General features: G+C 48.1%; 1 protein-coding gene across 2 annotated transcripts in view; it reads right to left on the reverse strand.

Annotated features, from left to right (window-relative positions):
- WASF2 (WASP family member 2) overlaps window positions 1–25,489 on the reverse strand; it is a 90,201-nt gene continuing 64,712 nt past the window's right edge. For both annotated transcript variants that reach the window (XM_075552981.1, XM_075552988.1), the window contains exons 2-9: window positions 21,285–21,457; window positions 14,929–15,063; window positions 14,252–14,405; window positions 11,817–11,934; window positions 10,706–10,836; window positions 8,461–8,619; window positions 4,453–4,967; window positions 1–3,731 (exon numbers count right to left, since the gene is read on the reverse strand). In XM_075552981.1, the coding sequence (XP_075409096.1) occupies window positions 3,574–3,731; window positions 4,453–4,967; window positions 8,461–8,619; window positions 10,706–10,836; window positions 11,817–11,934; window positions 14,252–14,405; window positions 14,929–15,063; window positions 21,285–21,414 (1,500 nt within the window). In that variant the 5' untranslated portion in view covers window positions 21,415–21,457 and the 3' untranslated portion in view covers window positions 1–3,573. The remainder of the gene's footprint in view (window positions 3,732–4,452; window positions 4,968–8,460; window positions 8,620–10,705; window positions 10,837–11,816; window positions 11,935–14,251; window positions 14,406–14,928; window positions 15,064–21,284; window positions 21,458–25,489) is intronic.

The following is a 25,489-nucleotide window of genomic DNA, read 5'->3' on the forward strand; positions in this document are numbered from 1 at the left end:
CAAGTGGCTAAAAAGGTTTTATCAAATTATTTAAAACGTTGGCATTTAGGTATTCATGTAGACATAGAGAACAGTTACATGGGACCTTAAGAACATTTGGGTACAAACACAGTATACCACGAGCCTGCCAGGAAACTCGCAGGCTCAGAGCCACAGGCTTTTGGGAGAGTTGGGGGTGCTTCTAGAGGCCTGGGGACAGGCGAGAGGAGGGGACAGGCAGTAGGTACGGGGCGCTTTCAGGCTGTAGCCCACTGCATTTGTGCCCACTCCCTACACTCCATGGGGCATCATCAGATGGTCCTGATAAGTATGCTGATTCCAGAGAGAACAAGGCACTTTGGGAGCATGACAGCTCACGCCCCTACCCGTACATCACTCCAGACAGCAAAGTAAAAATCAGTAAGTTTCTCAAGTAAATGAGCTGAATAAAGTTAATACAGTAATGATTGTTCCCTAGCTTTTCTGGACCCCAGCACCAAGCTTGATGCCCACCCAGGAAGCCTGACCTCGGAGTAAAAGTCCCCCTGGCTGGGAGGCAGTCTGAGAGCTGAGAGCCAGGCTGGGACACGGTGGGAATGCTAAGTGCGTCACCAAAGCCAGAGACCTGTGTCCAGGCTGGCACTGCGGAGTGGCGGGCCGGCGCCACAGTGGGATTTCACCTCAGCCCGGACAACAGTGCCTGAGCTCAGCAGTGACATTGACCAGGGTCGTTTCTCGGGGCACTGGAGCTTCCGCTGAGGAGAGCTTCTGGGGTGGGCCAGCTGCTTAGGGCTTCCAGCAATGCTGAGCCCGCCCCTCCTCCTGGCTGTGCCTTTGGAATGTACTCATCTGGAGACCCAAGGGAAGCCACAAGTCACTTCTGAGACTGCAGAGTGGACCAGGGGCCCCTGGGCCACAGGAATGGGGCAGGTCCCCGGGGCTGGCAGACCAGGAAGGGAGGCGGCTTCTTGGCTTCAGCTCCAAAGGTTCTTTATGGGCCATTGTTTCATACTGTCACCAGCACGGGCCCAATTTAAATAATCACTAAACTTTGCATTCTACGATTATAGGATTCTACAAACACAATTAGCTGCATTGGGTCTTTTCTCATCTTAAAGGGCTCTGGGTTTAAAAGGCTGTGTTTTTTGGTGCACATATGCATAAGTAGAGCCCAGAGGGCCTCTTGGCTGACTGGGTCCCAGCCCCCGAGCTGAGCCGGCTCGGCATGGCCGCCTGCTACAAAGCACCGAGCTTGGCTGCATGGATTTTAATGAGCGCGTCAGGCAGAGCTGTGCTGTTGCTCTCCGGGACTTGCAGATCATTACCAAACCAGCTGCAGGAGGAGAACACAGCACATCGGAACCCTGGGAGGTCACCGAGCTAATGATCTAATCCCACCTTCGCAGGCGGCGCGCCCCCCTCCCCAGCCCCTCCTGCCCCCAGCCTCCCTCTCTCCACTGTGGCTGCTGCCCATTCCATACGCAGGCCAACACCACCCCCTTCAAGGTCAGCTCAGAATGATAGAAAGTGGCGCTGGCTGCCTTTTTCCGGAAAGGAGAGGGGGATGGGGTAATTTAGTCAAAGCCATTAGGCCCAAACCCCAGTCTGGCCAGACCCCAGGGCTCCTATTTGGGAGACTCGGTGCCCTCCTTAGGCCTTTTTCTGTCACCACTGGGCGGCAGCCAGAGGGGAGCGCCTCCAGCCACCATGCCAGGGCTGGGGAGCAAGTAGCCCCAGCTTGTGTGTTTGTGGGGGCACATGAGCAGCCTTGTGCCAAAGACACCTGATCTGGGGGTGGGTGATGGGTGGGAGTACACTCTGGAGAGCCACAGCAGGAGGGCAAGCTGGCACCTACAGGCGTAGTCCCCACACCCAAGTTCAGGAACAAAAGCAGAGGGAAGGCCGCATTCAGCAGGGGCCTCGCCGCCATGCCGCGGCCGTGATTACTCTCTTTCCTCCAGCCGAAGGGGTTTACGAGGGCTTTGGCAATGATGACAACCATTTGCTGTGCAGGAGAGACAGAGCCCCGTCTCTTTGTTTCAGGGCTCAGAGAGCTGGAGCAGCAGATTTCTGCAGCAGGGGCTGCACAGCGGTCAGGGCAGTGGAGCAGCAGCCGTGCTGTCAGCCGGCACTGCTCAGTCTCTCCTGGGTGGTAGCACCTGTGTCCACGCTGGAAAGGGAGGGAAGGAGGGCCACCGTGTGCACTTGAGAAGGGGAGCTGGGAGCAAGGCGCAGAGGTCAGCTGCCTTCCCGCCCTCCTCCCTCCTGGCTGCCAGCGCCCCAGGCAGGTCTCTGCAATGGCTGCCACCTTAGGGGCTGAAGTCTCTACAGATGGAGGAGCCTATGGTGAAATTGGGGAATCAGAGAGAGCATTGCAGAGGAATTGAAAACAGCACCTGTCAATGCACCTCCCCCTTCCTTCCTTCACTACATCTGGGGTTCCCAGAAGGGCAGTTCCCAAGGCCATGTGGGTGGCTGGGGAGGGAGAGGAGCTGGGGCCAGCAGAGAATGACAGGAGAGGCTCTGAGAGTCTGAGCAGCAGTGGCAGGGCAGGCACAGGCCCTAAGCTTGGCTGCAGGGACCCCCAGCCTATGGTGAGGTCTGGAGCCCCACCGAGCCAAGACAGCTCTGTCCAGCATCCAGCAGGTGCCCACAATTTGGTCCCAGAAAGCACAGGCAAGTTGGAGGCAGGCCTCTGGGCTCTAGCTCTGTCACCATCCAACTGTATGACCTTGAGCAGGTCACTTCCCATCTCCAGGCCTTCGTATCTGTCGGTGGAAGTGACCAGGAAGTCCCGCCATCTTCCAGTGCTACATTGCTGAGTCTCAAAGCTTGGTTCCCGAAGGCAGGCCGAGGCTGGATCCCTGTGTGTCAGGGCTGGTTTGGTCACCAGTATTAGAGGGTAGAGCTGGGCTGTGGTACCTGAAAGCACCTGGGGAGGGGGGCCTGCGGAGGGAGGGAAGCGAGGCACTTACGGCATCCAGAAACCCCACAGTTCCCAGATGGGAAGTTGACAGGGGGCACCCTGAACAATGTCTTCAGGAAGGCATCATTTCTGGGCTGGGGGAGGGGGTGAGACATTCTTTAGAGGCTAGACACCTCCCCCGGAGAAAAGGCATCTGAGGCATAGAGAGGTGGCATGGTGGAAGGCAGCTGGAAGAGGTGGAAGGAGGTGGCTGGGGCCTGCAGCCTGCTCTGCCCTCTCTGCCCAGGGCACTCATACTGCTGGAGGGCTGGAAGAAGGCTGCCGTCCTGAGAGCAGCCGAGGGCCAGGGCTGTGGAAGAAGACCAGTCTGGAAATTGCCCTTTAGGGGAAGGCGTCGTCTCTAGCTTCAAGCCAATCGAAGGGCTCTGCTTTGAGGTTTGCTTCCCTTCAACAGGGCAGCTGAAGGGAAGAGGAAACAGCTACTCAACCTCAGGAGGCCCCGGCCCAGCTCGAGGGGTGGAGAAGGACAAGCGGATTTGGAGGAAGCACTTGGATACATCTTTGGTTGTTGGGGGAAGGCTTTGGCCCCTTGGAACTCCTCCTCCTCTCTTCCCTTGTGTGGCCCGTGGGTGGAGCACAGAGGAAAGCGGTGGCGGCAGCAAGGCGCACTAATCTGACCAGTCGTCCTCATCAAACTCAGAGGAGTCGTCCTCCGAGTCGCTGTACTCAACAGCAATGCGTCGAGACAAGATGGTGGCCACGTCGTTCCCAACGACATCCCGCTTCTCCTGTTCCCGCTGCTCCTCAACCCTGCGCAGCTGAAAGCCTGGAGGGGGGGGGGGGAGGGAGGAAAAGGGTTGAGCAGGTGTGTCCTCAGCCTCAAAATCCCTCCAGGATGGATGAGGGGGAGTGGCAAGCGATGGGAGGAGCTTTGGAAAGGACAGAGAAAGGAGGCAGTGTGAAAGAGGTGGTCCCTGTGCTAAAAGGCTTCCTCCTAAGGGTGTGTCTAGCAGGTGACCACCACAGCCCATCCAGCAGGCACTCAGTCTGTCCAGGAGCCAGCTGTCTACATGGTCTCTTCTGGACTCGAAGTCCCTTACAGAGCCATACATAGAAACAAACGCTAACCCTGTAGGACCAGCCATGGCCCCTGACGGTGAGGAGAAAGCCTGCTAGAGAAGTACCCCCAGGACGTTGAATCTGGGTTTCCTCCTGGAGCCCAGAGCTCTTTAGAGAACCTGGTGCATCTGCCTTAAAAAAAAAAAATGTCACTTACCCACAGAGCATCCAATCTCACAGAATTCAAAGATCCCAAGGTTAGAACTCTTTAACTTAAAATCAAGGTGGAAAGAATTTCAAATGTCTACCCCCACCCACCCAGGGTAAAGCCTTTCTTCAGGGCAATCGAAGGACTGGTGTCTGCATCTCTTCCCTCTCAATAAAAGCTGCTCTCTGGGAAGGTCCAAGAGCCCCCCCCGCCCCCCACTGGTCAGTCACCCCAGCTGCAGAGACAAGGCCCAGTGGTCCTGAAACACTTCAGGATTTACCTTGACGGATGGCTGAAAGCAGGTCGCTACGAGCGTCGCTCACCGGTGGTAAGGAGGACTTGGCCTTGGTGGCGTCCGGAGGAGGTGGTGGTGGCATGGCAGGTTGGCCATCGGCACCACTGAAAGGTGGAGGAGGGAGTCCGGGGGGAGGTGGGGGTGGGGGAGGTGGAGGGGCGCCTCCTGTGGGCTGGGACAAGGGAGGAGGTGGTAAAGTTGGGTAGTCAGCTGCTGGAGGTGGGGGAGGAGGTGGAGGAGCAGCAAAATCAGGGTGAGGTGGGAAAGATGGGGGTGAAGGTGGTGGTGAGGTCCCTGGAGGCCCGAATCCTACGGGTGGGGGCGGGGGCGGCACACTAGTCATTGGAGGGGGAGGGGGAGGAGCAGGGGGAGGGGCAAACCCAGGCTTGGGGCCTGAGGGAGAACCCAGGGGCGGAGCCGGGGGTGGGTGGCTTGGGCTAACCACACTGGATCTTTTAGGTCCAGTCAAGCCAGACCCCCTCTGGTTGTCTGCGGAGTAACTGAAACACAAAGAGAAAAAGACCCTCCATTACTACAAGGATGCAACCCCCCACTCGGGTGGCTGCACAGCGCTGTCCTGGGTTGTGCTCGCCAGAGGAGGACACCAGAGCGCTCACCAACACTCCTCGCGGCACGTCGCACTCACAGTGCGTACTTGGGGATGCTGCTGACCTACACAACAGGCGACAATACAGTGTACACAGCTTTTATGATAACGGGAAAACCCAATATTGCCGTGACCTGCTTTGTGGCTGACACTGGCTTTGCTGCCGTGGTCTGGGACAGACTCAGCGCGACCTGGGATGTTGGGTGTGTGCGCGCGCGTGGCTATCCCACTTCTCTCTGGTTCTAACAAAAAGAAAAAGCTGGCCACTGTCTGAATAGACAACCCAGTAAGGTAACGAACTCTCCATTGGCAGAAACTGAAGAGAAGCTGCCTGGAAGGTACAGACCTGGGACTTCCTGGTCAGGTCAAGGCTTGCTGCAATCTCCGCTTGGTTATCCAAGGCAGGTACTCACTCTGATAAGCCCTCCCCTCAGTGGCCCTTCTACCCGTGGGTGGCCGTTTCACGTGAGGACGCACACTGGAGTAAGACACTGCTCTCCAGGCTGTGAAGGTGCAAACTCTCCTCTGAGTTCGGGAAGGCAGGTGGAGGGCGCACCTTCAGTTTGTGTGGAAGAGGCTGAGAAATGGGTCTCAACCTGAGGCTCTGTGAAGAGGGGAACGGAGCAGGTTCACCACACTCCTGACCCAGTGGGCGAGAGGATCAGATATGCCCACCTGCAGCTGCAAGGTCTCAGACCACCTAAGAGCCCGAGGGGTTGTTTCTCCACCTGTTGTACCAACAGCCACTCAGCACAGTATCCATCTCGGGATTTTCATAGACTCTCCAGTCACAGCCAAGGACTGGGGGAGTTGGGGTGGGAAGGGATGCGGGTTCTCAACATAATCAGCCTCTAATTAAACAGCAGCCAAAGAGCAAAGCCTACCACCCTTTCACAGCTCTCACTGGTCAGACACCGGAACGGGACAAAAAAGAACCATGAGGCCAACAGTGGGGCCTGGGCAGTCTGCAGGCACATCAGCTACCCTGCCCCCGTCTCTGCCAGGGCTGCTGACCCTACAGACAACGGGCAGGTGACACTTCAGCAGCCTCCTTTTGTTCTGGAGATGCTACCTGGCAGTGGACAGAGCCAGGGGCAATAGGAGAAAGGTGGCTGTCTGCTAGAGCCCTAGGTACCGCACAAGGTGTCTGCTAAATCTTTCATGGGCAGCAGGCTTTATCACTTCAAGTTTGGTTAAAGCTAACTAAACAAAGTAAGGTAAGTAGGTAGCTCAGTTCAGGAGGGCAGAAGAGCCAGTGGTTAGCAACACAGGCTTGCTTTCTAGTCATGGTCCTGGCTCATGCTGGCTGTGTAACCTTAGGGGAGAACAGCAGCCACACCTCGAGAGCACTGAGCATAGTGACAGAAGACCCAGGGAGCTGCAAGAGGACATCACGAACACCATGCATAAAGCAAGCAACAGGCCATGAAGAAGGAAAATAAAGATCATAGTGGATGTCGAAAACTGAAACTTGGCTCTTAATCAGAGAGTAGCTAAGGCCAAGGGAAGAAATGAAGTGAATGAGCTGAGAAGATCATTTCAGAGGAGAGTTTGAGAAGACAAAGCTAGTTCGGTTTGATAGACAGTCGATAAGGTGCGAAGGTAGAAAGTCAAAAAGGAAGACCATGTTCAGCATATCTTACACTAAAGGATGAAAGAAAAACCCAAGCCCTGAGTTTTGATGTTGAAGATTCTCTGGGCGAAATACTGAATGATGCAGAAAGCACCAAAAGAAGCTGCACAGAACACACAGAGTCCCTGAACCAAACAGATGCCGCCGGCATCCAGCCACTTCAAGAGGCACAAGATGAGCAAGAGCCAATGGTACTGACTGAAGAAGTTCAAGCTGCACTGAAGGTATTAACAAGGCTCCAGGAATTGATAGACTACTCACTGGTATGTTTCAACAAATCTATGGAAGCACTTACTCATTATGCCAGGAAATTTGGAAGAGAGATGGTTGGTCAATTGACAAGAAGAGATCCATATTTGCACCCAATCCAAAGAAAGGTGGCCCAACAGAATTCAAATTATAGTACAATATTATTGCTACCACATGCAAGTAAAATGTTGCTGAAAATCAATCAACAACAGCTGCAGCAATACATTGACAAGGAGCTACCAGCAAGTCAAGCCAGATTCCAAAATGGACGTGGAACAATGGCTATCATCGCTGATGTCAGGTGGATCCTGGCTCAAAGTGGGTAATACCAGAAAGATGTTTACTTGTATTTTATTAACTCTGCAAAAGCATTCAGTTGTGTGGACCCTAACAAACTATGGGCAGTTCTGAGATGCGCAGGACTCCCAGGACACTTCATTGTGCTCATGGGAAACCTGTCATGGAGCAAGAAGCAGGTGTGAATGGGCATACTGAGTTAATATAGATGCTGAGCACAAAAATCAGAGAAGCGGGATAAAGGGAGAGAACGTGGCATCCGGATCAGAGTGAGGCTTACATTAACTTGTGCGTGCTTGCTGAAAGTGAGGAGGACTTGAAACACTTGCCGATGACGGTCAAGGACTGCAGCCAGCCTTCAGTCTGGCTTACAACCTAGTGTAAGGAAGACCGAAATCCTCACAACTGGATCAATAGGTAACCACGACAGATGGAGAAAAGATGGAGGTTGTCCAGGATTTTGTCTCACTTGGATCCACAATCAATGCTCATGGAAGCAGCAGTGCAAAGATCAAAAGACGCCTTGCACTGGGTGAACTGGCTGCACCAGACCTCTTTAAATGTGGAAAAGCAAGATTACTTTGAGGACTGAGGTGCGCCCGACCCAAGTCATGGTACTTTCAATCACCTCATGTGCATAAGAAAGTTGGACACCAAGCAAGGAAGACCGAAGCCGAAGCCTCAATGCGTCTAAACGACGGGGCTGGGAAAGCACACGCTACAGCACCTTGGACGGCCAAACGAACAAGTCTGCCTGGGAAGAAGTGCAGCAGAGTGCTCCTTAGAGGCGAGGATGGTGAGACTTCGTCTCATGTACTCTGGACACGTTCCCAGCAGAGACCAGTCCCTGGAGAAGGTACAGTAGCGGGGAGGATAAAAAGAGGAAGGCCCTTGGCAAGATGGACCGGTGCAGGGCTGCAACGATCGCCCCACCACAAGAACCACGCGAGTACAGGGTTACTATGAGTTGGAACCAAGATAAGGGCACCGAACGTCACCTCAAGAGGGCTGCTGTGTCAAGTATAACATAGACAGTGCTCAGCATAATGCCTGGCACATCCCGCATGGCTGATATAAATGATTTCTAGTTTCTAAACAAACTTACCTTAATTTATTTTGTCAGTTCTAGCCTAGATTTCAAATTCTTATATTGTTCTTGAGAATGTCTAAGCCACCTAGAGCGGGGAGAGGAGGTACTACTATTTACCTGAACTCTGCTGGTGGCGGAGGCAAGTTGTCCTCCGAGAAGGAGGGAGAAGGGGGAGAAGCGGAGTCTGACTGTGGTGGTGGCGGTGGGTAGCTGCCTGCATCCACGTTTTCAACAGAGCCGATGCTGCCATTCTGGTACACCAGGCTGGGGGGGTACCTGACAACAAATCCAATGTGGAGACTCATGAAAAGAGCCCAAGTTGTACACTCTTTTATTTTTAAGATACCACAGAAAAGCATTTGATACAAAAACTATTAGGAAGAAAAAAGGAAAACAAAACAACTCGCTGAAAGCATGCATTCTTTGCTCTCCTGAACTGTATGTGCTTTCAATGTTCTATGGTTCGACAGCCGGTTCGGCTGATTGTGATAGTGATGGGATTCAATCCAGATGATCAACACCAGGCTGTTTCTTTCTCAGGGTTGGCTCTTTCAAACACAGAAGTTCTTTTAAATTCTCTCCAGAATGTTCTGTGCAGCCTACACCTAAATCCCAGTCTGTCTTGTGGCAAAGAGTAAAGCCAAGCCCCACAGGCTGGTGAGCAGCACACATGTGATTGGTGCTCAGGCAGGTTTTGAGGTCGGCAAGCCTCTGGAGCGCTCAAAGGCCAAGGAGGCATTTGATTGCGCAACCACGAGGAGGGCAAATAAATGCAGGCTGCCGGGCGGTAGTTAGACCTGGTTACTCAGCCAGGTCACAACGAGCTGCAGATTAAAGTAGAGTGCTTGGGCATGTCTCCTGGAAACCTGCCCCTCCAAGCACTGGGCCTTGGGTGAAGTTGCACTGGGTGAACAGCTACCTTCCAAACAAGCAAAAATACATTTAAGTGTCAGCTAGAAAAGTCTGGCCCGCTCTGCTTCACCTCAACCTTTTCTGAAGAACTAGTCTAAGAGAGGCCCAGGGGGAACCGAGTTGGAAGGGACTAAGTGAACCAAATGCTGCTCCAATGTCGGAAACCCCCCCGCCTGGCCCCCGCAGGCTTAGGGCATTTCTCTAAAAGTTCACCAACAGCATGTCCGAGTGAGACCAGCCCCAAGCCTCCAGCCTCCTGAACAGGAGAATGGGGGTGACGCCCTCATCTTTCCCACCCCACTCCTCTAGAAAATAAACACATCATAGTTGGCATCCTGGACATGCTAGCTTATGACCTTGGAGTAACTGAACCTATGACAAAATGCCTGTCTGAGCACGATGGGAGCCGTAAACAAAATGGCCCTTGTCCTGGCAGGTGAAGAAGGCAGTGACGGTCCCGCAGAGCTGATCTCCCTGGGGAGAGAAAGCTTCCTTTTCTCTTCTCACCACCTTCATCACTCCTTTTTTTTTTTTAAATTTCGTCCTCACTCTTTAAGACAAATATCTGAATCCAAGAACAAGTGTCAGAAGTGTCAAGGTTTTCTTGGAAGAGCTACCCTAAAATCAGGACCAACTCAACCGTCCTTTCGTCACTCCTAGAGCCCAGCAGGGACGGGCAGGCTCTCTGCCGGCCAGGAGGCAATGCATTTCAGGGGAAATCAGGGCAACATTCATGCCAAGCAGTTGTGGTGACTTGGCTTTGAATGTCACATGGGTTGGACACCAGGATAAGCATCAAACCCAGGTTTTAAGATCTCCCCCCACCCCCCGCCCTTTAACTGTTGGTGTAATTTGGTATTGGGAAATGGGGTCAGACTGACATCTACTCTTTCTCCCCACAGGCAAACAGCTTTAATACTGCCGGAGAGCCCTTTCCCACACTCCCTCTGAGGTCTCATTCAGTCCCTTGGCGAGCCTTTCTCCTGAGACTGACACAGGCTGACTGAAAAGTTGCTTTCGTGATGTGCACCCATGACCTGTCTGGTTCTCCCCTCCGCCCTCCACCCCCCAACCGGCCTGGCTCTTAAGCATGGCTTTCAAGCAATGCTCTCGAGGCAAAGGGTCCCCAGACCACTGTTCTTCTAGTTTTTCCTCTGAGGCTCAGACATACAGGTATCTGGCAGAATAATTATGGGTACGAGAAGCCATGGCTGTCTTTTCAAGACCATCTCAGTCACCACATTTAAACTGCTGAGTATCTTGATTTATTTAGCAGTTTGCAAGCACCAGACGGATGTACTTTAAAAGTAGCTGATTAATAGTGGTATTGATTTAAGTCACACAGCCAAACTGGAGGGGTGTGAAAGGCATCATGACAGGCTGTAAGACCTGCCCCCACGCCTCCGGCCCCTTTAAGCACTGGGAGCAAGAGTACAAAAGCATCACTTACCCAGAAGGCCCCAGCTTTTCTTTGGGCTCCACAAATTCTTGTCCCATCTTCATCTTCTCCCACTCTTCCTTCCGCGTCTTGATTTTACGTGGGTTCACGTTCCCTCGATTTGGATTATCCTTCTTCTCTTTCTACAAGGAAAAGGTACAGAAATGCTTTTATAAACTCTTTCCAAAGTTTCTCATGAAAATCCTACCCATCTTCGTGGACATACACCCAGGAGATGATTTTGCCCAGACAACACATTTCAACAACTGCTGGGTGTGGAGAGAGACCGCGGATACCACTGACTCCCAGCCTGTGAGCAACATTTGCTGAGTCTCAGGCTCGGCGCTACAGGAAGTCCCACCACGCTAGGGAGCACATTCACGCTTTTGAACAGCTCAGAGTTTTAGGAACGTAGTCAACAGTGAGCTGTTATTTGCTCTGCCACAAAGTTCAGTCAAGAAAGATGAGAAGCAACGACAGCTACAGATATCTGTGGCTGATAGAAGGAAATAGTTAATTTTAAAAAAAGAAAACAACAATGAATTTTTCAGCATGTGCAGCTGCACTAGCCCCTGGCGGTCTCTCGGGCCTCCCGGTAGCCATGCTAATGGGATTACGAGGTTGTGCTGGTAGGTCACATACGTGCACACACTGCTGGAGGTCTGAAGGGAGAAGCCGACCTCCAGAAACTTGGCATCTCCCCCCCACCCAGGAGCAAAAATGTAAGCCGCCCATTGCCAACCCAACACTGCCAAGCCTCCGACCGATCTTTGAAGAATGAACAGAACTGGCGGGGAAGGGCCCAATCTAGCTCAAGTGTCCAGCAGAGCCAGGTGCAAATTGCAAGAGAAATACATGGTGACTAGAAAAGTCAATTTCTAAACCTCCGCCTGAATATACTCAATTGTTAATGGTACTGGGGGCGGGGCAGGAGGAGAACAAACACATTTTTGTGTGATTTATACTTTCATCTTAGTGTGGACATGATTTTTTTTGCGAGTTTCACCTGGCATCCAGGCAAGCAGCCACTCGGAAGGATTACTTCACACGAGACTGGCTTCCTTTTTATTCCCCTCCACAATCGTGCCTACTGATGTGCAGAACAGACGCCCCTTCCCCTCACCCTGTGCTTTCTCTTCTCTTTCATGATATCCTTGGTATCCTGCACCATCTTCTCCCTCCAAAGATCAAAGAAGTACGAAGGATCTGTGTAGAATTTGAGTGCCTCTTTCCCATCATCCCTGGGATAGAAATGAAGACAAGTAGCTGTCAGTAGACAGATGGGCTCCCAACCAAATCCAATATTCCAAACACTTACCATATAGCGGTTTTACACTGAAGAGTAAGAAGTCATTCTAATCGATGGCATGTTTCCTCTCCACTGCAGCATTCCAATGCCCCTGCACAGCACACCTTAGCTTACCTGGCTTTTTAAGAACCTTGGCTTTCCTTTCCTTCCTGGGAGAGGAATGGGGACTTGGCATGGTCAGGGAAAGATCATGCTTTGGCAGCAGGCGTCCTGATTGTTTCTAAAGATCTGCATGGTCACAAGCACCTCCCTGAGGACATCCAGACATCAGAGGACGTTTCTGGCACTGGCTCCCCTTTCCCCTACTAATTCCCCAGAACTCTCCAGGAAGCAGCAGTAGCTTTCCACCCACCTAAAACCTGTCCATGTGTGTTCAGGTTCCTATTTGTGCATACAAGTACATAGGTGTACACAGGAACATGTATGTGTACACAACTATTATTTCCTGCCAAACATAGCTAACTAACGTTTTCTACCTTCTTGTTCTTTTCCAGACAAGGTCAGCATCTAGTCACCATCCCCCCAACCACAAGGGGGCCCCAGTGAGAACAGAGGCCAACTGTCTAGAGACCACAAGCCCTGACCACACCCAGTGGCTGCAGCAGTAGTACAACACCAGCTACCGAGTGTCCACAGCAGGGTTATCTGTGCCAGACGCCATGGTCCAGGCTGGGATGCTAACCCACACTCACTGTCTAGAAAGCGTGTGCTTAGCGGTGGACATTTGTTTCAACTTACTCTGAATGGAAAGATTCAGGTAAGAGCAGCTAGAAATTTGGGGAGCAAAAGTTGATGCTAATGGAGGAGTGACTCAGAGAGGGTGAGACCAGCTACACAACTTGAACATCATCAAGGTGACTAATCTGTACCCGTAGCAACCGTTGAATTGGTGCAGGTTTTGCTGTGTATATTCTCGACCATTACAACAAAAGACTCAGAAAGGCAATTAGTTCTGTTCCCTGGACTCCAATCCCATCACAACATACAGAAATCATTTTCAAGTCAAACATTTTTACATTCCACTGTGTGCTTCTGTTAAGCCAAGTCCAGATAACTGAGAGGAGACACTAATTTTGATAGGAAAATACTTTTAACTAGAAAATGATATTTTCTCATCACCCTTCCACACAAAACCTTTTATCAAACTCTTTCCAACACTATCAGGTTTTCGATCTCCTTTCCTATAGGCCCCCCGCCCAACCCAGGCTGACTAACTGATGGAGCCCAGAAAGTCAAAACCTCTGTCCAGTGAGGCTGGCGACCCCCTCAGAAAACCAAGGAGCACACTTCGTTTCCACATAGCAATATCGGAAAGAAGCGATGCACTTCGCCCTGTCTGTGCAAGAGGCTACCATCTACCATGCTCGTGTTCCAGGTTCTAAATCAGGCCATAGTCCTTGAATTTCACAAGTACACACAGGATGTGTGTACATCCACACACACAACCACTCACATTCTCTCTACTTAGCAGTGTACCCATGGTCTCACAGATGAGATCTGCCTCCAGCTATCTGTAATTACTTTTTATCTGTTCCAAAGATATTTATGGATGCAAGCAAGATAAATACTCACGTTCTGCCTCTGGTCATTGTTTTTTTGTTTGTTGTCTTTTGCAGCATGACAACACTAACTTAGTCACGAGACTAAGAGGGGCTTCAGAGTGTTTATAAGGCTATCTTCCCTTCCAACTGCAGCCTGGGCAGCATAGCTCCTTTCAGAAGGGAGTGGTGAAGCGTGTACAAAACCAGGCCAGTGGTACTCATCGGGCAAAATGCCAATGAAGTTTTCGAAAGACCCCGCAGGACCCAGAGCAGGCAGTCCACGAGGCTGGCCCTACTAACACACTCAAACATCTGGTGACCTAGTGCTTTCCAAGCAAGTGGGAGCCTTGCTAGAAGGTCGCTCTTGGGATCCATGTTACAGGATGGCCTCGTAACAAAGGCCTTTGGTTCCCCAGTAACTAAATCCCTCGGATGGAGTCCGAGACAGACCTGGGCTGTAACAAACTCTATGGCATGCGATGCTTTAGGCAACTTTCAAGAAACAGTCATTAACTTCAGAAACCAAGTGAGAACTGTCCCTCCGTGCACTTCCTTCAGCCTCTGTTGCCACAAACTACTTTGGTGTAGTTGGTGAGCGGGTTGATACAATCCTCTGATGTAAACATTTTTACGTTAAAAAAATACAGTACTCGTTACATCTAAGAGGGGGTGGGGGTGCAGGGGGGCAGTCACTAAGCCAGTTGATACCTGTAAGGGGAAAGGTTGTTGAGCGGCGGTGGAGTATCACAGGTGTTATATGTTTCAAAGACAGGAACTGGGAGAGAGTTTCTGTCAAAGAGCTTCTGATCTTGAACAGTCGAGCTTCGGAAGGCCTTGCGGGTGTTGATTCCTTGCAGAGACACTGAGAGAAGATGGGAGGCGTCAGAAAATGGACGACAGGCTATGTGAGCAAACACTGAGTCACACCAGTCAGAGAGGCCTCAGCTGCTGCATTTCTTGGCTGCAGCCAGGCTTTTCCTTTTTTCCCTCCCCCTGGGGAAGCCCAACGCTGTCAGCAGCCCAGCCATTTCAAGACTGAACAAAATGAGGCAACACAAAGGTTTACTATGTGGCCAGATCTAGCAGGCCTCTCCTGAGGAGGAAAGAATCTTCCAAGTACTTTTATGGTAGCAAAATATGATTTGGCGAGGGGAAATTAGAGGAAAAGGGAATTGGGGGAACGGGAGAAAGAGAGAACGTGTGGGGTGGGGCAGAGCTAAACAAAACAAAACAAAACTTTTTTCACACCAGCCAGGCATATGTCACTTCAAAGCAGAACTCCACAGGTCTCTGTGATTTCTCCTCTTACTTTTTATAAATCAGGTGAAAAAACTTTCAAGAGTCTGCTCAGCAGAGCCTGCAAATGCTGAGCTCAGCTTCCTCACCTTCTTCTTCCTTGGGATCCAGCTGAGTGACTTTAACTTGTAGGCGGTCGACCCGCTCAGCAAGGGAGCTTACTCGAGAGGCAAAGGTATTTGCCTGAATAAAGAGCTCTCCAAAAATGTCCTCTGCGTATTTACCTGGGAAGAGTAAAGAAATCAAGTCACTCGTGCAGATGGTCAAAGCCACTGGCTACTAAGGACTGTAGGACAGCATGGGCTGTATACAGGTACATACCTTCCAGAGCGTGGTCAACTTACACCTGGTCCATAACTCACAGAGCCTTTTTTGCAAACACTAAACAGTCATGAAACTCAAAACAGGCTACATATGTCTAAAGGTGTTACTACAAACAATGAACCCTGGAAGAGTGGACAGTGGGTCGACATGCTTGCCTCCCCTCTTAGCTGCTCTAAAAAAGCGCCTTGTAAAATGCTTCTAGAAAACAGATTGGACATAAATAAAACCTTTTAGGCATCTACAATTAGCATGCAAAATAAGAAATTATTTCCTTAATGGAGACTCAAAAGTACATTGAACAATGATGAGTTGTCGTATCTTTGAGGCCTTTAACTTACCAACAACCCACAGCAGAGACTTACACCTTCTTCTAAGGAGTGAAAAGGCGATGTTATGCTCTATAACCAACTGCTTCCAGTGTCTTTGCTGTAGGTCATGATCCCAAGGAACAAATGAAAGGCTGAAACCTTCAAGCTCTCCTGGAAAAACTACAGGCCAGTGCTCTCTTTCCCCAATGTCATTCGTTCCTCCCCGCCCCAAGGAAAGAGTTCCTTACTTTCAACCCTGGAACGCACGAGACTTTGCTGGCAGAGAAACAACTGTCATTTAATGCGAACTCCACACTGTCATTCCAAGCCACAAGGCATATTCCTACTAGGAATGACAAATGGTGCACATGAATAAATATACGGTCTGAGCATCTTATGTGCAAGGTAAAGGTAGGCACAAGTGGCCATGCTCAACCAAGAGAATGATTTAAACTAGGAACTACTTCTTGGCTTCTACATTTCAATTATGCTTAGTTCATATTTGAGAAGAAGGGAAAAAAATTGCCCGAGAGGCTAAAACTGTCCCCTTTGGGGTGAACTTTGGCCCACTTTCCTGGTATGGTATTGCCTGGAGAGTAAGGATGAGCACAATCAAATGTAAACCCTGGATGGCTGGTAAGTGTAGTCAACAAGGAGTGTCTAATCAAGGAAACGGGCATGTATACCTGTGTCTGTACCAGCAAGTCCATGCACACAGAATGGTTTTATGATCTGAACAAACTCTGGGGCCCTCCTGGGCTCTAAGGATCAAATCAGTGACTGAGCCCCGCTTCTATGTAGGTGAGGAGTCTGTCTGCTCCCTGTCCATAAAGTTGCTACATTCACATAAAAACCGTGCTTTATCGGGGAACAGGAAGGGAGGGGGGGGGAAATGAGGAGCTGATGCCAGAGGCTTAAGTGGAGAGCAAATGTTGAGAATGATGAGGGCAATGAATGTACAAATGTGTTTTACACAATTCATGTACGTATGTATTGTGATAAGAGTTGTATGAGCTCCTAATAAAATGATTAAAGAAACCAAAAAAAACCATACTTTATCATGCTCAAACAGACAAACATGCAAAATTATGTGTGGGGTATGAACTAGGCTCAAAAATATCTGTTAACCATCCAGCCCTTCTGGAAGAAAAGAAAACCCCAAATCTTACTCTTAGGTCACCAAGTGAACACAAGGACTTCTGGAAGGGGCAGTGATACTTAGGAGTGGTGCTGAGTGCGGCACAGAGCTTTTCAAGATAAAATCCTACAAGAACTCTGGTAACAATGAGAAACCTGTTGTAAGGGGACATTGGCCATAAATAGTATTTCAGACTCTCGAACCATACTGTGACACAGGGAAGGCTTCTAATCAGAAAACCTGAATGTATTAAGTCTTGGCTCTTTCTATTTATACCTGTGTACACATCAGCAAGTCAGAATGTTTCTGCCTCAGTTTCCTCATCTGTAAAACAGGGATACCATGTCTGTCTTAGTAAATTGTCATAAGGATTATATTGGCAAATTCTTCTACATATCAGATGACGTAGGAGAGTACGGACTAGCTATCTAAATAGCCCAAGGCGTAAACTTAAAGGAAATTTTAAATGCTATCCCATCAGTAATCTAGTAGTCCCATTTCTTCAAGTGCTAGAAATTACTTCAACCTCTGCAAATGAAAGTATGACACTTAAATAGGAGAAAATCAAAGTCCTTGTACAGAGTTCAATTTCATCCATTCAGATTGCCAAGGCAGACCCACTATCTATCAACAACGCACATAAACAGATACCACATTTTGCAAATTTTAAAAGCAATTAAACTTTTTTCCCCTTCTCAGTAGAACTCTTCAAATGAACTCTTATGTGAAAGCCGAGTAGGTAAAGCTCATTTTTTGAAAAATGTGAAGCTACTCTTGTTGAAGTCTGAGTGGAGTGCCCCACCCCCACCCCTCATACCTCGCCCCTCTACCCAACATCACAGCGTGATTTCCTAATGGCCCACATGGGACTTCCATTCTCTTAGGTGACCAGGATACCCATCAAAAGTGCTGGCTGGTTGTACTTACATTTCCTAAAATATAGTGACTTAATATGTGAAATGCCAATCTCACTGCATCGAGAGAAAATAAGAATTCTGGATGTGTTATCACAAAGCCAGCTGTGGCTATGGAATGGTGAGTGTTCTGCTTTTCCATTCCAGAATCAGACCTTCCTAACCACTAGACCAAGCAGTTCTGGTTAAAGAACAATGCACAGGAGGCCAAGGGCATGAGCTGGTTTACACTCCTCTCTGCCTCATGAAATTCTAGTCATCTTTCAAGGGCTAGTTCAAATGCAGCCTCTTCAGTGAGGCCTCTTTGCCCCACCCTCTCCTCACCTGTAGTCCCAACTCACCACAGGAAGTTTTCCTTCTTCCCCTGTCTTCTCTGCACCCAAACCAAGGAAGGATACAGAGACTGCCTCATTCTGAACCAACTCACCGTGGACTGGCTCTTAAAGGAAGGCCCGCTCTAGGAAGGGCCGATGGCACAGTGGTTGCCCACTGGAGGCCAGCAGTGGGAACCCTCCTTGGGAGCAACTTAGGCTTTCTACTCTCCAAGAGTAGACAATGCCGAAACCCACGGGGGCAGTTGTAGCCTTTTTACAGGGTCAGAACTGACTCGATGACAGTGAGGTTTGTTCTTAGTTTTCAGAGAGAGAGGAGGCTAGGCAGCATTGTGGGTTAGCAGTTTAAACATGCCAGCTGCTCTCTGGTAGGAAGACGAGACTGGAGAGCAGATGCTTTGAGAACGAGGAGGGCAATGAAGGTACAGATGTGCTTGACACAATGGATGGATGTATGGATTGTGATAAGAGTTGTATGAGCCCCTAATAAACCGTTTAAAAAGAAGAAAAGAAAGATGAGGCTGTCTGCTCCTGTAAAGATTTGTAGTCTCAGATACTCAAAAGAACAGTTCTATCTGTGCTATAGGGTCACTATGAGTTGAAATTGATTCAATAGCAGTGCATTTCAGTTTATACAAGACATATGCCGAGGTTCAAGGATAAACAACACATGGTTTCTACAGTTAGACAACTTTTCATTTTGTGTAAGAGATAGAGATACTTCTAATATAATGTTGTAGGTAACCGTGGAGCTCAGAAGAGGTGATCCTCAGGTGGGCCTTGGAGGACTAGCTACAGGGGGTGGCTAGGCAAACAAGGAGAGCAAGGCTCTCTGGGCAGGGAACGGTTGGAGCACTAGCCTCTCAGATCTACCAGCTGTTAATTCATCCTTCCCTTAAAAGGAGCTCTGGTGGCATCATGGGTATGCCTTGGGCTGCAATCTGAAAGGTCAGTCGTTAAAAATGGAAGAGGAGACTTTTCTACTCCCCAAAGGGGCAGCTCCACTCTGTCCTACAGGGTCGTCAGGAGTCAGAAATGACTCGATGGGAATGGTTTTCATGTAAAGGGAACTTTAAAAAATATTACACCAAATAAGAGAAGAGGGGCTTTAGAGCATGGGACTAGAGAGTAAAGCAGGCCTTGGGAGTCTTTCACCACCAGGCCAAGGAAGCGAAGAGTACTCCATAGTGAGGAACGGGGGAGAGAAATGACTCCAGTTTGCACTTATACTTAAAAGCACAGAAACACACACACTTGGGGGAGTTATAAAAGTTAAAACAGAACTGACTTTTAAAAAGTGGAACAAATTAGAATTTCAAAAGTAAAAAGGGAGATTCACATGTTAGGCAGATCATTCTGGCAAGGAGCTAGAGGCTAGGGCTAAGAGAGACGAGTAAGAAAAAGGGGAGCCAGGGTGAGGGCAGTAGTCTAAGTGAGAACCAGAAAATGTCTAAGTCAGGGAGTGCTGGCAGAGACAGAGAGCAAGGGGAAGAACTGAGCAGCCTTCAGGAAGGCTAGGCTTAAACAATAACTAGGCTGTTTACGAGCCTCCATTTCTTCATCTGTAAAATGGGAACACCATCACCTACCGACATATGGTTACTGAGTGAATTAAATGAGATAATCTATGTCAAGATCCTATCACCACTTGGTATAAAGTAAGCAATCAACAAATATAAGCTCCCTTCTCAGCCTGACCTCATCTCTTAAGAATTATTTTTCTATTCCCTGGTAGATTATGAGCGCCTGAAAGACAGGAACCATTTCGCATTATTGCTGTTATCTCCTTAGCTTCCAGCACATAAAATATGTTCAAAACACATTTAATAGCTGAATAAAGGTCTGTAAGCCCCAGAATGTGAGGAAAGCTGGCTTCCTTTGGCACAAGCTAACTCTGGTCCCCAAATCCCCTTCTTTAGGACAAGAGTGGTCTGATCACAAGTGGGCGACTGGCAGCCATCAACACTACCCTGGAAAAACACCTGAGAGAGAGCATAACTCCTGCTGAGTGAGAATAAGAAGCATCATTAGCTAGATGTCCTTTGTCCTTTGGAGAAGGAACCACTGTGTGATTGACTTCCACCCATTTGGCCTTCTTACGGTGACAGCAGCAGAAATGATGCTTTTCAGCAGCAGCAGCAGCAGCAAGGCCCCTGTGCTTCCTAGTCAGCCGCACTGCTGCTGCACTGCTGTCAATGTCCCTTTGTGTGAGACAGGCACTGGCAGGGTTTCATTTCTTTGTGACGCCCCAGCCAGGCTTCTCTAAGCCCTGGATCAACTAAGCTGCCTGCTGCACTAGGTGAAAGCTTAGGAATCTCAGACCCCATACATCATCTGGTCACAGAGCTCCGTCTCTGTCTCCTCAGGCTCCTGTTCTAAAGGCAGGGCCTATTACTATCTAGGGGAACACAAGCATTCTTGATATCTCACTGCCTTCATGGAGGGCAGTGAGGCAATAGGAGGGGGGAAGTGCCTGAAATGATTCACACCAAGATGCTTTTGCTAAAAAAGATCACTAAAATGGCATTTTGATGGAGGTTCTTTGGGGACCTGGAGTGGCATTAGACAAATGCAAAACCTGCCCAAGCATCTGCCCTTCCCATACCTTAGCTTCAAGCAAACAAAGTCAGCTTGATTCAGAATGAAGTCCAGACCACATGCCTGTACCCCACCCAAGGAAGTCTCATTCATTCTTGCCAATTAAAAAACCCCCCAAAAAACAACCAACCAGAATTACAGTTGAGCTAGCTTTTCCTCAGCTCTAACCCCCACCTTCTTAGAGAAGAATGACTTCAGTCACCATTTGTGTCACTGTGTGTGCACGCAGCTTGCAAAACTTCCAATACCCCAGGGACTGCAAAAGTAATTTGTACCCTGAACTTGGACCTGGGGGCTTGCAGCAGAATTAAATGTGTACCAGGGTGGACAAGTCAGCCAGGATCTCTCTGAGTGCACGTCTGCTTTGACTCCTCTTTGCGAAGCAGGGAGGGCTGGTAGATAAAGACTATTGGCACATTTGAGTCTTCAACAAAGTCAGGCCACGTCGAACAGCTCGTGCAATTAGAGACATGTTCCCCGACCCACCACACTGCTCTGAGAGCCTCCCACTTCACAGAGGATTCTGCTGTCATTCCCTCTGCAGTTTCTGCTGCAGCCCTTCCTGCCACCCGGCCCACAGATGCTTTGGAAGCAGGTGGAGGGGGAAGGGGAGGAAGGAAGCCTACAGGGTTGTGAGAGATGAAGAAAGGGCGTTGAGGGGAGAGTCTGTACCCCAAAGGAGCCTCCCTTTGGGGAAGGAGGTGGGCTACATTTTCGCATTACCTAGGTAAGGCAGATGGGGGAGAAATAGGCACACAGGAGGAGAAGGCAACTAAATAAAGAGCACCAACGACCCCTGAGGGCAAAGCACAGGCTCTCTGAGGCACTCACTCAGGCTGCCCAGCTGTCGGATGACATTTGCCAGGGTGATGTTGGTCTTGCATTCCAGCTCATTTCTAGTGCTAGGCAACGTCTGACGGCACAGGTGCCTTGGCTCGATGTTCCTCGTTACTAACGGCATGGTGGACCTGCTTCAGGCTATGTTCTGAATGATGAAAAACAACCTAAAAAAGAAACAACAGGAAAGTATTACTCAACCACAAATTCCAGGCACACTAAGGTTGTGTCTTTTTTTTGGTTTTGGTTTTGCTCTGATCTAAAACAGCTTTACAAACTCTTTTCTCCCTGACCCATCTTTTCTTTTAAGCCCCTTTTCCTACAGCTCTGCTGTAGGAAGGGTTGCTGGTTACATTTAGAAATTCAGAGCTGATGACTGCTGGATGAGGTACACGGATGGCATAAAAATCTTAAAACAACAACCAGTGCTCCAGCCAACTGGAGTCTCCAGAAGCAAGAAGGCATGGTCAGGGAGCAGCCTGTCAGAAGGCACTGGGTGACAGAGCCCCTTCTTAGGGTGTCAAGCCAGGGCAGATCAGATTCTAGGCCACCAACCGAAAGGAACAGAAAGAAGCTTCTGTCATTTGCTAATCTCAATAAAATGCACCAGTCTGCATCAGGACATACCCTCTGTCCCTTGTCGGGTGACTACTAATGCACAACTCAATACAGGCTGCCAGGGGTTATTAGCACTACTAGAGTTTAGTCAGTAAATTGACAGAATGAAAGAATATCAAAAAAATTTTTTTTACATGTTCAATATGTCAAACAGGATGCTGAACAAACTATGCTGTAAAATTCCCTGGTCTTTCTCTTCTGCCCTGCAGCTCCGTTTCTCCCACCCATCCGGTTCAATACACCTGGGCCAAAGGGCTCTTAAGGCAGCAGGAAGTGTCCGGAGCAGATCCGGATCCTTCCAGTTACTGTTTCTTATCCTGCCAAAGGAGTCCCCTTCCCTAGGAAATCCCCCAGTGCCTCAGCTTCATGCTGAGCTATTGTTTTACCTGAGTCCTAGCTTTATAAGACTAGGAAAAGATTTTAGTCTTAAAAAAATTAACATAACCCAATGCACTGGTCCTGTTTCTCTGGTTGGAGGAGTGAAAGCAATCTACAATGTGCTGGCCAACATGGCAAAGGTGAAGCATAAAGGTAACGTACCTAAACCCCGAATACGGAAAGCTCCTCAAAAACGCAAAGCAGAGGTTTACTTACATCAAATCTTAAAACACCAGCTCATCACCAAAAGTTGATTGTGAAATCAAAATATTTAAACCAAATATAACACCACAACTCTTAAAAACTAACCAACACCTGACTAAAAGGAAAGAAGAAAAAATAGACACCCCAATTCTTCAGGCTAAAACAGGGAATAGAACCCTCTGGAACAGACTACTCCTTGTTATGGACATTTTGATCTACTAAGGGTAAAAATAAAACAGGAAGCCAGCAACTTGGGGAACAAGATTTCCTGTCACCAAGAGCAACAGTCTAAGAACCAAGAGAATCAGCTGTTTGCTAAGAACTTTGAACCTCCCTTTAATAGTGACTGTGTGGCAGCTGTGCCTATCTTTGGGGTGCAGAGGTGTTTCCTGAATATTTGTCTAGTGTCTAAGGAAATAATTTCCATTCTGCTCCTCTGCTAAATTCCCCTTTGACTCAATATCTCTTTCTAATCCAAATCCTGGGCTTTCCCTTCCAGTTTAACCCTTCTTTAACTTAGTGTACACACTAACAGGCTCTAAGATGCCATCCTCAGTAATAATGGTTAAAAGAGAGCTTTAGAAGAGACAAAGGAGATAGAAAGACTCTTTGCCATACATCATCCATCCGTAAATCTGGATGGCCCTAGATTTCCAAATACCAGTTTTTCTGGAAGAACCTGAAATTCAGGAGTGGAGTCAGCTCTGACTAGAAATAAGTAATATTGGCTACCTGTAGACTCAACTAAAGGAAGCAGGCCACCATGAAATTCTGGGTTGAACCTGGCCACTGATAGAGAATGCTGAACAGTTTCTCTGGATAGCTTATGGAAACTGGATTCAAGATGGTTAAGTAAATACCAGATCTGGGGAGGAGTACAATTTCTACCAAATCAAATGGAGTTAGTGATTTACCTGGAACCAAGTTTTCACAAGTTTTTTGGTTTCCTGCTTGCCAAAAAAGACAGTTTCAATTACCAGCTAGAAAGTACTTATGAAATGACAGTGTGTCACTATCAATCAATTTCTAAAACAATTACAAAAGCATATCTACTATAAAATGAAAAATATAATTTGTTTTAAAGCCATGATTTCTTGTTCTAGAGAAATCAATACCTGCATCACTCACTGTTCATTTCCCTTTCAAGATAGTCATGGGTTGGTTGTATTTTGCATAAGAAGTCTGAATAATGTATGATCTAAATCATAAAAGTAGCTTGACCAAGAAAAAGAAAATGTTAGAGAAATCAACATAAACTTAGAACTGGGCAAAGACTTCAAGCTTACTCTCAATTCATCTTCCAGTTGTAGAAAACACATGCTATTAAGAGTTGAGACATACTTGGGTTGGAGTCTTGACTATTAACACCTTACACACCTAGTTGTGTATTCCTAGGGGATGTTCTTGGAGACATTAAATAATTTAACTTTAAATAATAACCATAATATAACATTAAAAATATAACCTTATAAAATGCTCACAACAGTGCATTCATTTTTCAAAAGAAGTTATTTTTACTTCTACAGACCCTGGGCAAATCTATCTTTAGAATCTTTTTAATCACTGATAAATATTTAAGAGATTGTTAACTACAGACTTATTAATGGAATAGTGATATTTTTGAAATTTTAAGATGAAACCCTAGACTTCAATGAAATTTGGTGGTTTGGAAAGTTGCTACCAGCTACGCGATTGCTCATCTGAACCAAAGAACAACCGAGTAAAAGGTGACTATTTCCTCCAAGACTGGGCACGACCATTCTAGATGCCAGAAGAGAGGTTAATCCATTACAGACAGTGGAAGCCTGAAGGGCATTAGGTGGAAGGCACTTCTACAATCAGTAGCATTTCAGTGGAAAGTATGTGGAGCATTGAGGGCTGGTGAACCCCTAAGGGAAGCATGGAAGTGGCACGGGCCAATTTACATTCTAGACAGACTATTCTAAAGGAAGTACAGAAGTTATATTTGGCAAGAGAAGGGCAGTGGCAAGAAGAGCAGTCGGGAAGCTCTTTACAGGCTGAGAGAGACTGTGGTAATGGAGAGGCCACCAGAGCTAGCTAGCACATGTGAACTAAGACACCAGACTGAGACTGCAGGCAAATCCACTGCTTGTTTCAGCAGTTATGTACAGTGTGTTCACAAAATTATAAAATGTATGAATCTTTATAAGAGTGGCAGGAAAAGAGCTAAATTGTTCGTGCCACTGACAGAACTGAAGAAAATTAAGGTAAAACCACATAATTGGAAGTTTTGGGTACATCAAAGAGTGAAATGTCCTGCCTCTATAAAATCAATAAAGGTCTTTGCAGATATACTTTACTTTGGTTAGGGAAATTTCATGTTTTAGTGGTATTTGCTAATTTGGGGATTTAAGAAAGTCTATTTTGGGGATATTACATTGGGAAAAATAAAATTAGAACCAATCTCAGAAGATCAAACATATAGGAAGGTAGATTTCAATTTAGTTAATTTTTAATTAGAGCTGTCCTACATTAGAATAGGCTCTTTTAGAGATTATATTGGTTAATGTTATATGCCAAGATCACTAGGTCATGAATCCCAATATTGTGTGGTCATCCTCCATTTTATGGCATGATGTAATCATCCTCCATTTCACATGTTGTAAATACTAACCTCTATGTGAATGTGGCAAGATTAGTGTGGGGTGTAAAATATATCTTTACTCTGGTATAAGGGGAGTTTCCTGGGGTATATGGCCTGCATCTCTCTCTTTCACACACGTACGCATACACACACATATTTGAGTCCACAGTTTCTGCAGCTTGGTACTGACCTGCTGATTGTGGGTCAATCTCTGCAAGCAGGTGAGTCTAGAGAAATGTCCTGCAGACAGTGTGATGCCTGCAGATTTTGAATTTGCTAGTCTCCACTATGACTTGAATCATTTCCTTGAGCAAGCTTGCTCTCCTCTCTCTCTCTCTCTCTACACACACACACACGCACACACACACACACACACACACCCTCACTGACATCA

This window comes from Tenrec ecaudatus, chromosome 1 (genome assembly GCF_050624435.1).
Source record: "Tenrec ecaudatus isolate mTenEca1 chromosome 1, mTenEca1.hap1, whole genome shotgun sequence".
NCBI classification, from domain to species: domain Eukaryota; kingdom Metazoa; phylum Chordata; class Mammalia; order Afrosoricida; family Tenrecidae; genus Tenrec; species Tenrec ecaudatus.